At 40.6% G+C, this 15,447-nt stretch overlaps 1 protein-coding gene and 1 long non-coding RNA gene across 2 annotated transcripts in view; both read right to left on the bottom strand.

Moving 5' to 3' along the window:
• The window catches only part of LOC136106616 (protein FAM169B-like), a 37,032-nt gene extending 24,406 nt beyond the window's left edge, over window positions 1-12,626 (bottom strand). The window contains 1 exon segment of the mRNA XM_071813682.1: window positions 12,470-12,626. Within this exon segment, the coding sequence (XP_071669783.1) occupies window positions 12,470-12,503 (34 nt within the window). The 5' untranslated portion in view covers window positions 12,504-12,626.
• LOC139828946 (uncharacterized) lies at window positions 6-9,865 on the bottom strand. Its single transcript, XR_011741057.1, has 3 exons — window positions 2,586-9,865; window positions 507-1,369; window positions 6-122 (listed from the first exon to the last, which is right to left on the bottom strand). It is a non-coding gene; the product is annotated as an uncharacterized lncRNA (long non-coding RNA).
• Window positions 12,627-15,447: the final 2,821 nt, after the last annotated feature.

Below are 15,447 nucleotides of genomic sequence, written 5' to 3'. Positions count from 1 at the left end.
TTTACCTCTCAACATGCGATTTCACGAAGTAGAACCATGACAGCATCAAATCACATTTGTCTCCTTTCAATTCAACAAGCACAGTCCCAAATTTCTCCAGGTTTAAGTAAATTGCTTTAAAGCTGGAAGAGTAAAAAAACCTGCTTCAAAACACAGACCGAGTTTTAGTACTTTCCAAAAATATAACAGGAAAATCATTCCAAAGCTTCCGCTCTTTCTTGGAAGACTGCCCCTGTATGGGTCAGTCCATGATCTGTTGTATATAATTAGTTTTCTCCTTCTCTTTTTTGGGTAACTTCAACTAGGCACTTTCACAACAATGACATAAAAGTAAAAAAAAATATTAAAATATTTACCGACATAAGAGTTATGATTACCAAAATAGTAACCATCCTCTTTTATGCAACATAACTTGTAATCCACGTGACTCAATGCTGAAGGGCATTCATGTAAGGTATTTGCTAATTGCATGCAAACAAAAATTACATACATCTGCTGCCTGTTACCTAAGTGCGGAGTCCAGCTGGGTGCTCATGAGGCACCCAGCAACCTCTTCGTGATACAACAGACCAGACTCATCGGTGGCTCATCATCAGCTCAAGGTAAGGAACATCAGAAGAAATGGTTTAGCAGTCTGAATAGTAAGGTGACAGTCTCCTACACAGGAAGGAATTATTTCAACTTAAGGGGCTTTCAATCAACAAGCTACACCTGCAGGTGTAGCTATACTCTTGGAAGCCCCAAACTGAGGACAAAATCTGCTACAGGTGGAATCTTAGATTTGAATCCTCTATTTTTAATCATGATTTGCTCTCACATGGCAGCTCCCATGACCCAAGTTTCACTCAAAATAACAGCGCTGATAGTAAGTGAAAAGTAAACGGCTGAGACAATGAACAGTTTTACAAGGGCCACTGCAAGAACCGTCTGTATTGAGAAACTATGAATCATAGAAGTATCATATTGGAAATGATAGTTTTCCATGTAAAAATAGGAGTATGGGATTTGCTGTACCAGGTCAGACTATTCACCCATGGAGCCACCACCCTCCCTCTGGCAGCGATCAGTATCTGATTCCTCTGCAAAAGGGTAAGAAACTACAAGTGATAATTTACCACCACCCAGCACTGCTTAAAATGCTTTAAACATTATTTCCCTGCCCTTTGCTGGCAATCAGCGTACATCCTGAGGCTTGAGAGCAAAGCTGTGTACTCAGAATGCTGAACAGAAGCTGCTCTGTAAATGGTTTTCATAGTATGATTGTATGTAACAAAATGGGAGAGAAAACAGCATTGCAACACTGGCAAGTTGAGTCACATTATAAAATCCCAGCCAGTACTCAGCAGCAGCAGTTTTCTTCAGCAGCAGCCTGGCCCAGCGTACCGTGTGACACCACCGAGCAAAGAAGCCATATAAGGGAAAGAAGAAATTAAAGATGGTTATTAAAAACTTCAGTAATTTACTGAATTAAATTTACCAGTAAATTAATTCTTTGCAAAAGACCAGCATGTAAGGCTTAAGTTTAGCATAAAGAAAACTAATGGCCATGCTCATAAACACTATTCATGAGATGCTGCTCATAAGGCTACATCCTGCCATTGTTAAGCCAAAGCAACTTAATAACCACAATCTTGCTTTCTCCTCACCGAACAAAACAACTAGTACCTTCAAAGTTACACTAATGTTCTAGTATATAATATGTTCGTTTTCTAAAGTAGCAGTGACCATTTAAAGGATGAAATAATGTCACATATTAAATAAGTAGGCATGAGAGAAAACTTCTAATCAACTTTCTATTAATACAGATTTCCATGGAAGTCATTTTTGTTCTCTAAAAAAAACCACCTTTGGACTTCTAGTTAGCTTGTCTTTCCTGTGTAATACTCTGAAAACCCCCAAATGAGTCAGGAGCACTCGAAGGAGAAATACAAAATTTCTTCATGAAGAAATCTGTTCCAGTTTCTGTATATAGGGGGGGGCAAGGGGTAGATCGAGAGTGAGGTTCCTCTAGTGACACTATGGAGCAGAAGTCTAACTTTAGATACCCTGGAGTGTCTTCCAGAAGTCAGTTTTGCTAAACCTGGCTTTTGTGAACATCCCCCCAAAACTTGCACACACACGCACATACTACTAACACTGCTCAGCTGACATAGGCAGGAGAAAAATCAGCAGTGTTTGTTATGTATAATTTTTTTTACAATAACTAATATGTTTTCCAGTTTTCCACAGTACAAAGTGAAAAAAATATATTCGCCCTCCCATATATGTCCCTTTTTTTGTTTTTTTTGTATACAGTAAAAAACAAAACAAAACAAACAACCTGCAAAGCTCTAACTGTAACTATTGTTATTAGGCATTTGACTACAACAATAATTATTGCTGGCTAACGGGATGTTATAAATGTTCCAAAATCAATTGCAAAACAATTTGTTAACTTTGCTTTTAAAGAAAAGCAGCGCAATTCTCCTGTGAGTGCTTCAGTCTGAGGCCCCTATCAGCATCTTGAGATATAAAAAACACCAAGTTTCAAGGACAGTCTTTTAACTTAATTTGAATTACAGGATTTCATTCGGATTTGATCTTACCTAGCAGCAACAAACAGCGCGTTGTGGCAGCCAATCTGCTCCAGGCCCAGCGAGTTCTTTGGAACGGGCGACGTGCACAAAGGGTTACTGACCATCCGGGGGAGGAGAGGGAGAGCAGAGGGGTGAGTCATAAAAAGGGGGCCCCTTGCTGCAGCCAGAGGAGGGACCATAAACCATAAGGAGGGTGAATTCAGAACGGGAGGCCTCCTGCACCAGAGATTCCTGACATTCGCTGCCATCTCCAGTAGCCAAAGCTGGTAAACAAGGTCAAGACACCACCTGGGCGGATTCTACGGCAGCAGCGACAGGGAAGGGTTTACAGACAGGTACCAGACTTTGTCTTTTACAGGTCAATGGCATTCAGGGCCAAGGAGGAGGACGTGGATGCAATTCCACTGAAAAAAAAAAAATCTCATCTAGAGATAAATAAATGAGAAATCTGAATGGGCATATTTCCATTTCGAGCATAAGATGGGATTTTAAAGCAAAAAACTAACATTGCTTCTGTTTCTCCTCTCTTTTGTTTCCATGGAGCAGTCTGGGCCACATTCTCAAGTGAGGATTTGTAAGCACATCTCCTCTCACTCTAGTGATATGTCATCAATTTGCACTAAGAATCTGATTTTTAAAGTGAAAAGCTACAGCTAAAACCAGCTACACAGACAAGCAGGCCCTGCCCAGATAACTCGGTCATCTTTGTGAGACACTACCCTCCAGTACCCACAGGTAGCTCAGCCTAAAAATCGCACAGCTCTGACAATAAGGCATAAACCAAGTCCCCTGTTTCAGTCTTGATCCCTTAATTCAGCTTTTTCTAAACCCACTGCTATTCCACCCCTGATTTCTCATGAATTTAGAGCTGAATTTTACGATGGCTTTGTGAAGTGGACAAATACTTTTCTTGAGAGGTAGAAGTCAGACAAAGTTCACTTCAGTTATGATCCAAAATTATCAATATGTGGGAACCCAGATAAAACTGATAAACATGCTTGTGTTCTGCATCAGGCAGACAAATAACAAATGCAATCACAAAACTGAAGACAATATTGTACTTTCAACTAGAAATTAATTTTTGTAGATTAGAGATAGACCCCCCCATCATTACAGATTCAGCAAGAATTTCATTCTATTAGCTAAAGTAAGCAGGAAATATTTTTCCAGGGGCAAAAGAATTTATTCTCAATACAACAGAAAACACATGGCGCACACACTTGTATGTGAAATTCCACAAGTGAAACTACAGACAGCTGTAATGCCCGAAGGTAAATTACATACTTCAGCCTAATCAGATATTCTGAAAACGCTTTTTCATGATCCTTCTATATCCTCTGCAGCTAAACGCTGTGCCATAACAGAAATAATTTAACGGAAATATACGTAACCACAGACTTGTCTCATTAATATAATGCTACAGCAATTCAAATCACTATTATATTCTTCAAGATCTTTTTCCCTAGACTAGTCATTTTAGTACCTACATATTAGTTTTAGTATTTTGCCATTATCTAATAAATCAGTTATAACTTGGGACAATCAACTGTTTCTGTAATTTGTTTTAAATACTCATTTAAGTTTCAAATTGGTATTCATTGCCAACATACTTAAGTCTTTTTTGAGCATGATCCCAATACACAATTTAATAAACAAGAGATTTGCTTTAATTTTGAAGAATTTTCTATTCCTGCATTCATATGTATCTTTTTAATGCTGTTTCCTTAAGCCAACAAGTTGCTGATGCACTTATTTCAGACTAGACACACCACTGCGTTGATTAAGATGCATTAAGGTACTGCTGGTACTCCCAGGGAAGACTTACTTGTTGAAAAGCCCATTTCAGAAATCTGTAAGGGAATTCAGAATGCAGCGAGATTGTAAAAGAAAATACATCAACCTCACTGCAGATGAAGCATGAAAAGTGTTACGTCTGAAGTGAATTAATCATTTATCCTACAACTACTTTTTCATGTACTACAAACACAGAGAATGATACCACACATATCCTTCTACGAATTTTATGTTTACACAAGAGCCACCAGTCACCACAGGATTTCTATCTGGACTGTGCATCTTTGTACGTTTGTACAAATGTGTGTATACTTTTATACGAAAAAGTACAAAAACTACGTGTGAGTTCTAGTGGTGCAGAAACAAGACAGATAAAAAGAGCCTAATATTTCTAACTTTCAAGTGTCATTATTATTTATTCGGTTTTGCCATTTCTAATGTTTGCAATAGCAGTACTGGTTTCATTTACTGGCTTTACTGTTGGCTTTATTTTCATGCCAATATATTTCACAATAAAGAAAAAACTTCAGCAGATTCTAAGTGTTTCTGACACTATTATGAGGGAGCTTTCTTGTCCAAGAAGTATTTTCCTTTTTTTTAAAAAAAAAATCAGAAAACACTTTGCAATATGAAACAAACATAATGTGCAGCGACACAAAAAGACTGTCTGTCATGTCAATACTTACAAAGGAATCTTCTTGTAATTAAACCAGGCAACTGAGACCAGAACTCTTAAGATCTATTCTTAACATAGGTGTGTTTTGTGACCCTCAACAAATCACTTCATCTTCTGTCTCTTATCAGTTAAGTGCATGTCTTATCTACCACTTCAAAAGCATCTGACGTTTTCCTTATCAGTCCCTCTGAAGTCACAACATAAAAAGACTAAGAATTCATATAACATAAATTGTTCTCTCTTCTACTGTAGACTGCCACTGCCCCAATATGCGCCTAGTATCTAAGGGTAATTTTTTTGCCCTTCTTAATTGTGCACAGAGAACAAAAGTGGTTTGCATTACCCTCTCGCAGGAGTGGGAGCTCTGTGTTGAACAGCAGCACTTAACATCAATTCTTCTCCATTCCATCCATTGAGCTTGAACAGCTCAATGCATGTGGTTATCATCAGACAACCATATTTGTTTAACCCTCCCGAGGAAGGAAGAGGTCTCTGGCACGCTCCCGGGAGTACATGCAGAACCTGACTCTCACGTCCTGAATTTCATTGAGCAAGTACACGTCAAAACCCCAAGTTTTAGCGTAAGCGAAACTTCGGCATCATGACAACATGTGGTGGCAATGGAGTTTGTCAGCAAACGCCGTGGTACGATACCTGTCCAATGTGGCAAGACAGCTCTTAACCACACGCTGTACAGCATGAAGGAAAACAAAGTTGTTCTCCACTGCACTGCTTTTCACCATTACTAACAGACCAATCAGTTTTGGAACATAAAGCATGAAAAAAAAAAATGCACTGGTGTTAACAGGTTTCTATGTTCCAGTCCAAAAATGCCATTTATATATTACTTTTCTATTCACAATTCAAATGGCAAGAATTCAGAAGACCAGAAGTTTCTCTCTGTAAAAACTTTTCTGCCGTGCAATCAATAAATGAAGGCAGAAGGGAAATAAATAATCCTAATCCCATTGCCAATTAAGATACCAAACAGATTGAATAGATGAGTTCAGTTGTAGCTATACATGTCATTACTGCAAATTCTCTCACTCAGATGGAGGGCAGACCAAACATTAGGCATCCCAAATGCAGGATGCTATCGCATTACCCATCCCATTCCCACTATCACATTTTACTCTTGATTTCAGAAAAGGGAAGAAAAAAAGCTTTAAGTACGCACAACTATTCAGCAGAACATAGATGAGCAAAGGCAGAGACTAGACAAGGCTAACTCTGAAAAATGCCAAACACCTTCAATTTCTACTCACTTTGATGAGCTCTGAAGGCCCTCAGAACCTTGTACGACCGGGTCTATATGTCATGCATTATTTTTCAAAACTTAAAAGTTATCTGCAATTTATGAAATAGAAAAAAATAGGCAAAGGAATTTAAAAATTCATTTAATTATTTAGCTCTTTTTGGAAAAATACTTAGATGAAACCACATAACTTAAAATGTTTTCGAATCTAGAAAAGCAAGTGCATCTTGAAAGGATCCCATACTGGCATTTATCACCTCTAACGTCAGCACAACCAAACTGAAAGTTCCAGCAAACAGGTTCCAACTCTGTTTTTCCTAAAATGCATCTTTAGCAGTGTTACACTTACAAAAATAAAGCCACACCCAACTCACAGATAAATAAAAACACATCTGTGTAAACACGCTATCCCTGTCCTATTACACACAGAATGCACATCTGGACTGGCATGTTTCACACAAAGTTCTAACCTAATGTAATTGAAAAAAGCTGAGGTATTATGGCTCAAACCCAGACTTTATCAATAACAACTGGAATCATGCTGTTAAACCATGGAAGTGCTACCAGCTGTAGCTATGACATATCAGGAATTCATATTTTTGCACATTTAACTCTCTTTTCCACAGAGCTCGGATGTAAAAAAGAAGGAGGGCGCTTACAGAATAACTCAGAGAAGATACAGTCCCGAAGAAAAGGGACATTCAGGATTGTAATCAATTGAGGCTTTAAGATTTGTGTTCACATCGGGTTTTCCTCATGGAAATTATATTGATTCAGTGGGACTACTGCTAATACCTCTGAACCTGTGAACATCAGAACTGAGTTCCTAATATTTATTGTTTTCCATAGAACCACAAAATGGGCAGAAACATTCCTGGAAAATAATAACTTCAATTACTAAAGGCAGTGGTATGGATTTTCTTGCATAAGTAAGGAAAAAAAAAAAATCTAAATTTGTCAACTCAATTATTTGTCTATCTCCTGAACAAAATAAAACATAAAAGAAAAATACACAAGTGTTCGATAATTACTATGTCCATATCAGGGGCTTCTTCCAGGACAGCAATGTCAGTGGTACATCTCACTTCATCGTACCCATAGCCAAAATATCTATGCCAGCATAAATTCACAATCCAGACCTGACCTCAAATTAGAGCCTGACTCTCAAAATCTAAGCAGAGAAGAAATGGGCGACCCTAAATGACACTGAAGTATTTTCATTATTCAAAAAGGCTGGTTTGAAAGGAAAATAACAGAAAAGATTCTGTGAACAACAGCAGAGCTTTTATGAATCACGAGTTCAAATGTAGATAGCTTTTATTCAGTCCTTTACAACAATAGAAAGAGTGATGCATTGGGCAAAAGTCATCCCATAACTTAAGGAAAAAGAGGAAGACAATATCTCCCATTGTGATACACAAGGAATAGTGAAATGGCAGGAAATGACAACTGCGTTTGGCAAACGGTCTTGCATGAACATGATTTCATCCCGTGGGGAAAAGCCAGCCAGACTGCCAGTTAGGACAGCTTCAGAAAACAGACATATTTTGAGATCAATAAGCATTTAAAATTATTACTGTCACAACCTGGCACCAGGGCTGGGGTTTAAGTACCACATTAAATACATTTTCCTATTACTACAATCACTCAAAGCAGGTGTGGGGAACAAAAGGCCACACTACACACGGCCCTTATCTTCATGTCACACAAACCATGGCAGTACGTGTGGCATACCAAGAGTATCGGAAAGCTCTGGCTTGCTATCAGAAAGGGCAATGTTCCTCAAATAAATGATGTGACGATAAAAATATGAGACACCTGTCTAGATTTTCAGGGATACCAGTTTCAGAGACCACATAGTTCAAGTTGCAAATGCTTTACATCGAACAAGTCTACTGCTCCCACCAGTAGAGTGCATAAGTCTGCCTAAGAAAGCCCAGTAGCCTTTCCCCAAATTACTTGCAAGGAGCAATTTGTACAGCCAATCTCAAAATAAAGCAATTAATTTGAGAAAAAGAAGAAAAGAAACAAAAAAAAAATCCCCTCCCCCAGTAATTTCCACTATGCTAAATTAATTATGTGGCTGCAAATTAATACATCACCTGCACTAGCTATGACAAGCCTCTTAGCCTGTCTCAGAACTTGCTTTCATAAACAGCTGCAAGTAGTGGAAGAAATATGTAAACATCTCTCTTGTTTCTCTGTGCCATTGTGTCAGCTATTCTACATGCCTTTGAAGGTGCTCCAAAATCAGCATGGCTCTACTTTTCCCTTTTTCTCCTTTTGGGAGGAGAAAGCAGCAGAGAAGGAAGGACAGGCTGGCAACAGAGGGCTGACTGTGCTTGCTGTGCCCTTGACAGTAAGGATGAGATTGTTTAAATTCAGTTTACACAGGCTCTTCTGTAAGGACAAAAGAAACCACTGCTGGTGGTTAAAAATGCAAAAGGTTTTGATTGTAATAGCTTGACAATCAGCCAAAGATATGACTGGGGGGAAAAACACAGCAAGGCAGCTATGACCAGAATGGAAGAAACAAGGAAAAACACATGGCTTGACTTCAGAGCAGAAAATTGACTTAGGCTTTGCATAAATGACAGCATACCTCCAAGTTTGCCTGATCCACAGTCTGCCTGGAATGAGAACATGTAGTCTAAAAGCAGAGCCTATTAAAAGGCATAATGTTTCTAAATGGCATCTGTTACGTACTAATAAGCATTACTTAAAGGACACAGGCCTTAAATTGCTACCAAACGTGCACTTATCTGAAACTGCTGCAAGGCAATCATTACAAAAATGTCACATGACACCATGGGAATTTGAATAATAGAAAATGTTTTTATTTAGTTTGGCTTGAAATCATGACGCCAAAAAATATGGAGGCACTTGCTGAGGTTTTGAAACTGTGCAACTTCACAGGAATGAAACACTAGCAAGAATTACATCAGCAGAGCCATTTGCCATCTGTTGTCAGTAATACTATAAAGACCAGCCACCAGACAGCAGTTTCAAAGGTTACAAACACAACATTTCTAAGCATCCCCAGACCTCTCAGTAACTGAACAGGACACAGCACTTCAGATACGTGCGACCTGAGGGTCTGCCAATCATTTTGCAAAGACAACACACCAGAACTGTGAATTGCCATAAGAAGTGTTTGGGAGCCTCTCAGTACGCAACCACTATGCAATATGGAAAATACATACCAGCTTGTTCTATGTAGGTTCTTGTAACATACTCACATTCATAATGCCTGCACACCTCCCACTCGCAAATTTAAACCAGCTAGACTTTCTCTCATGTTGTTTGTTTTCTCATACTTTCCCCCAAGGGAAGGAGTGTATTCACTGCAACGCTATGATGGAAAGGGACTCAGGTTTGTTTGCTGGGTTTTGGATGATATTTTGTCTTTGAAGGAAGTAGTTAGGATTTTGTTTCCTGTTTTCTCTCCTTCTAGACCATAACTACATATTCACATTTAAGAAAGCAATGTTTCAGTAACCTGCCTTACCTGTGGCATAGAAAGTGAGGATAGGATTCACTCTTAGATACACACCCTCCTCAGCCTCAGTAAAACTCCACCTGTTCCGTATTGGATTTTAGTTCTACTGAAGGAGTGTGTTGTTGATCAGGCTCAGAGCTCTGAGTACCTTTTAGAAAAGTGAGGGCCATGTTCATGATACCCTCTACACTACCTGAATTTTGTGGTTCCACCTTCCAGGCTGCTGACCTCCTGCCTGTAAACTGATTAACATGGATATCATGGAGGGCAGGGAGAGACAGATGGAAATTTAAGGCTTCATTTGTGCAATTGTTGAACTAGACCTACAAGTTTCTCATTGATAACTACTTCTCAGGCTCCAGAGTCATACATACATAGTTACTCACTGAATGTCCTTCCTAGTTTTGCTGTTAGACGGTTAACACCTACAAATCTGACTTCCAGTGTTCTAAAATGAAAAAGAACTTGCGACAAGTCTCAATTTAAGACAGGAACCTCAAGTTCTAGGTCAACAGCTGGCCTGATTCTCAACAGTAAGGTTTGCCTAGGAACTTATATAAAAGGGCTTAGAAACCTGAAAGTGTAAACAACCTTGTCCTGTGAAAAACAGTTACAGGAACAGAGCTCAAGTTGTAGCATCTCAATTACAGCACCACAGAAACTGAAAAGCACCATTTGCAGAAGAAGAGCTAATGGGTGACTCCAATACGCGCTTGATGTGTGGTGTATACCCAGCCTCTTGCCAACTGCTCCTTAAATATTTTCAACATAAGTATGTGCAACTGAATAATGAAGCCAAAACTCAGACAATATCTAAAAAGAATAGTAGCTGTTCCAGAAGAGGAAGGGGATGAAAGAAGAACTATTTTAAACACTCAATTTGAGAGTAATGAACAAGTCAGGGGGAGAATGTAGACATCATCTGAAATGTCCAACAGTACAATGTTTGCTTGGACATGAAAACCAAAGTCCCACTCATCTAGAGATATTTTATTTAAAAATATCAGCAGAACTGAAAGCCTTCCCAAAAAAACAACAGCATTATTACAAATGTTTGACTTTCGTAAGTGGCTCATAGGAGGGAGAAAATAGAGCGATGTGACTACGGCGCATTTAGCGATGAGCAGCTAGAGGAACTAATGAACAACATCATTATTTTACTGAAGGGGATAAAGTAGGTGCTTTAGATAAATGGCAGCAACTTGAAATGCGTTTCAGAAGATAAATTCACTTTCTCTCCATTTACCTGCTAGCGTGACAAATTAAGAAAGAAGACGATAAAAACAGAGCAGGAGGGAAAGCAGTGCAAAAGCTAACTGAGGTGAGGCAGCGGGCCCTGCTCCAAACAAGTGCGTGAACAGAGATTCTTGGAAGTGCTCCTAGTCAAATACAAACCAGGAACGCTACACACGCCAGACACCCTTGGAAATCCATGGAGAAGCACGTGCAGAAGATACACCTGTCCTAAAATCAGCTCCCTTACCAAGCACTAGGGGCGTTGCCATTTGGGAAATAACGTCTGTTCGTGTGAAAGTGGAGCGACTCCATATCGTATTAAATGGCTGAAATCTCCCTATTGGCCTCTGCCAAGCCAGGCAGCTCTTTGTCTACTGTCAGAAACACCAGTGAATTAACTGCTGCTGAAAGGAAATGAAAGGTGAGTGACTTTTCTTCCCCAGAAATTCATCATTAGAGACCATGTATTTCTTGTTCTATAGTCATCTCAAACACAAAATAATTTACTGAATACCTTTTAAAGAAAGGGTAAATATTCTGCAGTATAGAAAACCTTTTATATCTCATCTCCACACCAAAATAATCCAACTAAACATTATTCTGTGGTCAACAAGAAGTGTGTTTGCTGTTCCATTTGCCCCTGTTAAACCATGATTCTTTTGTTAAACCATGTTTTTGCTCAGTTTGCTGATGCTCCCTGAGATTCAGCCTTAAATATCGCAGTATTTGTACACAGCATTCCTTCTGCTCTTTAGTAGTTCTGAAGCCATTGAAGTCCCACAGTCACACACCTGTGCTGTGAGAGCTCTAAACACAAACTGGGAACAGGCCTTTGGCAACGAGCCTTTACCAGCAACACCTGCCAAACCAAAATTGAGAGAAATCATCGGGCCAGTTCCTCTCTGCTTCAGGTTTGGACCAGCCTAAACACCTGGAAAAAGTTACCTGTGTGCTCGGGAATAGCACGAAGAGCCCTGTCAACAGCCTGCTCTGGCTGACCCTGCTTTGGGCGGGGGTTTGGGCCGGGACCGTGTCCCCCCCAGGCGATCCCTGAGGCCAGGGCGCTGGGAGCACGGCGACGGCCATGACCGCGGGCGACTGAGCAAAGTTTTCCCGGAAAAGCCCTTGTGTTTTGCGGCGTTTCGGCCGCTTCTGGAAAGCCCGGCCGCAGGGACCACCCCCCCGTTTCAGAGCGGCGGTGCCCGGGGGGGGAGCACCCGCCGCGGGCTCCTCACAAGAGGGGCGGGCTGGCGCCGGCGGCTCCCCCGGCCCGCCCGGGCGGGCGATGCGTCAGCCGGGCACCGCGTCCAGGCTCCGCGGGCGGGCAGCCGGCCCGGCGGGCGGGCGAGAGCGGGAGGGAGAGACGGGGCAGGGGCCGGCGTAAAGAAGCCAGGCCGCGGGGGAGCTCCCGAGCGCTCCCCCTCTCCTCTTACCAGCGGCCGCTCTTCCTCCGCCCTCGGCCTCCATCACTTCCTCCGAGGCGGGATCCGAACGCCCCGTGTTGTGGGGCGGCCCCGTCCCGCGGGGGTGGGAGCTGGGGCTCGGCTGACAGGAAAAACGGCCGTCAGAAGGCGGGGATGGCGGCTGGGGAAACAAAAGGACGGGGGAGGTGATGGTAAACAGTCTGGCGAAGTTTGTGTAGAGGCGGGGGAGGCTGGCGGGGCGGCCGCCGGCTGAGGGGGCAGCGCCTCGTCCTCCGCCATTACAAGTGCCAGCCCAGGGCTGCGTCTTCACTTGTAAAACTCCACACACAAGTTCCAAAGTCTTCATTTATAAGGTTCAGAATGACAAGCCATAGAGCTAGCGCCAGCTTCTTTAAACTCAAGTGGCTAAGGCAGAAGGTTTACGAGGGAAAGTAAGCACAAAAATGACATTTTTATAGCATTCTTCAGGCATGTACTGCAGCCATTCTTGCCAATGTGAAAGGCTTTTGGAAAAGCTGGGCGAGCAGCCTGCTGTTCGTTACTACAAACGGTAAAATTGAGGTACAGAGATTGAAACGAACACACAGTTGTTAGAAAGTAGAATCCAGGTATTGACTCCTGGGAACTTTCCTACCCTGAGCATAATTATTTCTTAAATAGCAGAACAGATATCAAATATGTGAAAACTACATGGAAACAACAGTACATTTGCAAATAAACAAACTTACCTTTGTACTTGAACCATCCAGGGACACAGCCGTGACCTGAGGGCAGGGTTTCAAAACAGCATCCTGAGCACTTCACATTATTGTTATTAATACTTTATTGCCTCTCAGCACAGTGACCAGAAACTTCCTACAGTTGTTCCTCCTTTCAAATGGTTTAAAACACATACTAAAGTAGATTTGCAATTTCTTTCCTCAACGGGAGAAAGCAATTTCAGCCCATAAAAGCAGCTGTGACAGAACCATGCTTTACAGAGCACCAGTGGATTTCAGCACACTCTCATGATCACTTGAAGCTCTTTCATAGCTTCCACCACTCCTTGTGTCACACTCATCCCAGAGCTTTGCTTGTGCCATGGTCCAGGGCCTAATTTGATGCAGCATTGCCATGAGTTTTACTGAGAAAAATGTTAAGCTATGAGAAAGTACATGAGCTAAAGCCATGAAAGACAAAAGAGTAAACTCAAGCAGTGCTGTTGGGATGACAGTAGTTAGCTGGTGAAAGATTCAAGAGGAAAGATGCAAAAGGAAAGAAAAAGCAGAAAATGTGAAGATAACTCAGGAGTGCTGAGCATCAGCCCATACCAACAAGTGGCAGAGACCAACTTTGCCCAGCACACTGGAAACTTCCTGGCCAGCTAAGACACATCAGTTTTCTTATCAGGAGTGGTAAGCATATTACTGTTTAGCCTAGTAATCTTTAAGTCCTAGCTGCCTATTTTGCATATTAGCTGATAAGGAATTAATTAAATTGTGTGGATCCTGCTACAGAGTCTCTTTGTGCATGGTAAATGATGCCTAAGCAAAAGCAACCCATCGATTGTAAGTTCCCTGCTCTCCTGCTAAAGTATTTTCTCCCTGCATTAAGCTATTATAAACAATTAAAACTAAGTCTGTTCATACGCAGCGGTTAATTTTTGCTAATACTGCAAGAAGGTCAGAACTGAAATTATAATAGCCACCCAACATCTTGGCAACATTTAAATTACATACAATTTCAATTTTTTCCGTTATTGCTCAGCAATGGATGTGCATGAATTGTATCAGCTGCAGATGAGCTAAGTAAGGCAACAACGTAAAATATATAACATTTTAATCCAAAAAAAAGTAAGTGAAATTGCCATTACATTCTTCCATTTGCCATTTCTATGGAGTTCATTACTGAAGAGGCATCCGTCCACAGGAAACAGTGAGCTTTACACTGAAATGTTTGTCTCCTCTCTTTTTGTGACATTGGATTCCATCTACCTAAAGACCAGCTTCGGTCTTTCCTGAGGATCATTTATTTTTATTAGAATGGAAAAGAAATACAGAGTGTTAGATCCTGACATTTCCATTTAAAGTCCCATTATATTTTAATGTTAAATAGCATAACAGCTTGACTTCTCCCTCCTCTCATTAAATGTTGAACAGCTGAGACAAAAATTAGAATATATTAAACACTTTCACTTAACAGTTTAAAACATTGGTCAGAGCCTGCCAATAACAGGAAATAAAAAATCTGTATGTAAGTAATAATAAAAGAGATAAAAATTAAAGAGCTGTTGCTAAATGAATGGCCATGTTCAGTTCTTGTTACCATCAGTACTATAAAGCTATTTGAGCAGTTCTGCAATGTGGTCAGAATACATTTGCAGAAAATATATATTTCTCTTACTCAGCAGCTTAAATACTTTTTAGATGTATCAGACAGTTTTACATAAAAATATTCAGGGTGATAACCAAAGCATTCATAGTTTAGCTTGCATTTCTTCTTTACCTTAAGATGAGTGTCGTGCCAGTCACATTTGTGTACAGCAAGAACAACAATCAGTGTCTAGCTGAGTCAGCTGTGTCTGTGACTTGCCTTCAGATATGCAGGGCTTTGTTTCTTAACTATGGATGAGGAGATTAATTTGCACAGACCTAAAATATCCAGTGATTTGGGTATGTATTGTTATAGGCCCATATACCCATGAGTGCTGATACTAGTTACAAACATACTTTCACAATAATTTCAAGAGTAGCTTTGACTTCAGCTAAAGAAGTTTGAGAGGAGATAAAAGGTTTCATTTCTCAATAAAATTCTTAGGCCTAACCAGAAGATTTTATTATTCTTTATTTGAAGCTACCATATCCTTATTTTCTGCCTATTACACAAACATAATGCAGCTGCAGTGCATGCATTATTCCTCCGAGTGCACTGCCATGCACTAAAGCTTGGGAACAGAAGAAATTTATTAAATCAGTGCACAAATGGATTTCAGTGCACTTTTCAGATTC

This window comes from Patagioenas fasciata, chromosome 12 (genome assembly GCF_037038585.1).
Source record: "Patagioenas fasciata isolate bPatFas1 chromosome 12, bPatFas1.hap1, whole genome shotgun sequence".
Taxonomy (NCBI): Eukaryota; Metazoa; Chordata; class Aves; order Columbiformes; family Columbidae; genus Patagioenas; species Patagioenas fasciata.
This window is presented reverse-complemented; position numbering and strand designations above follow the sequence as displayed.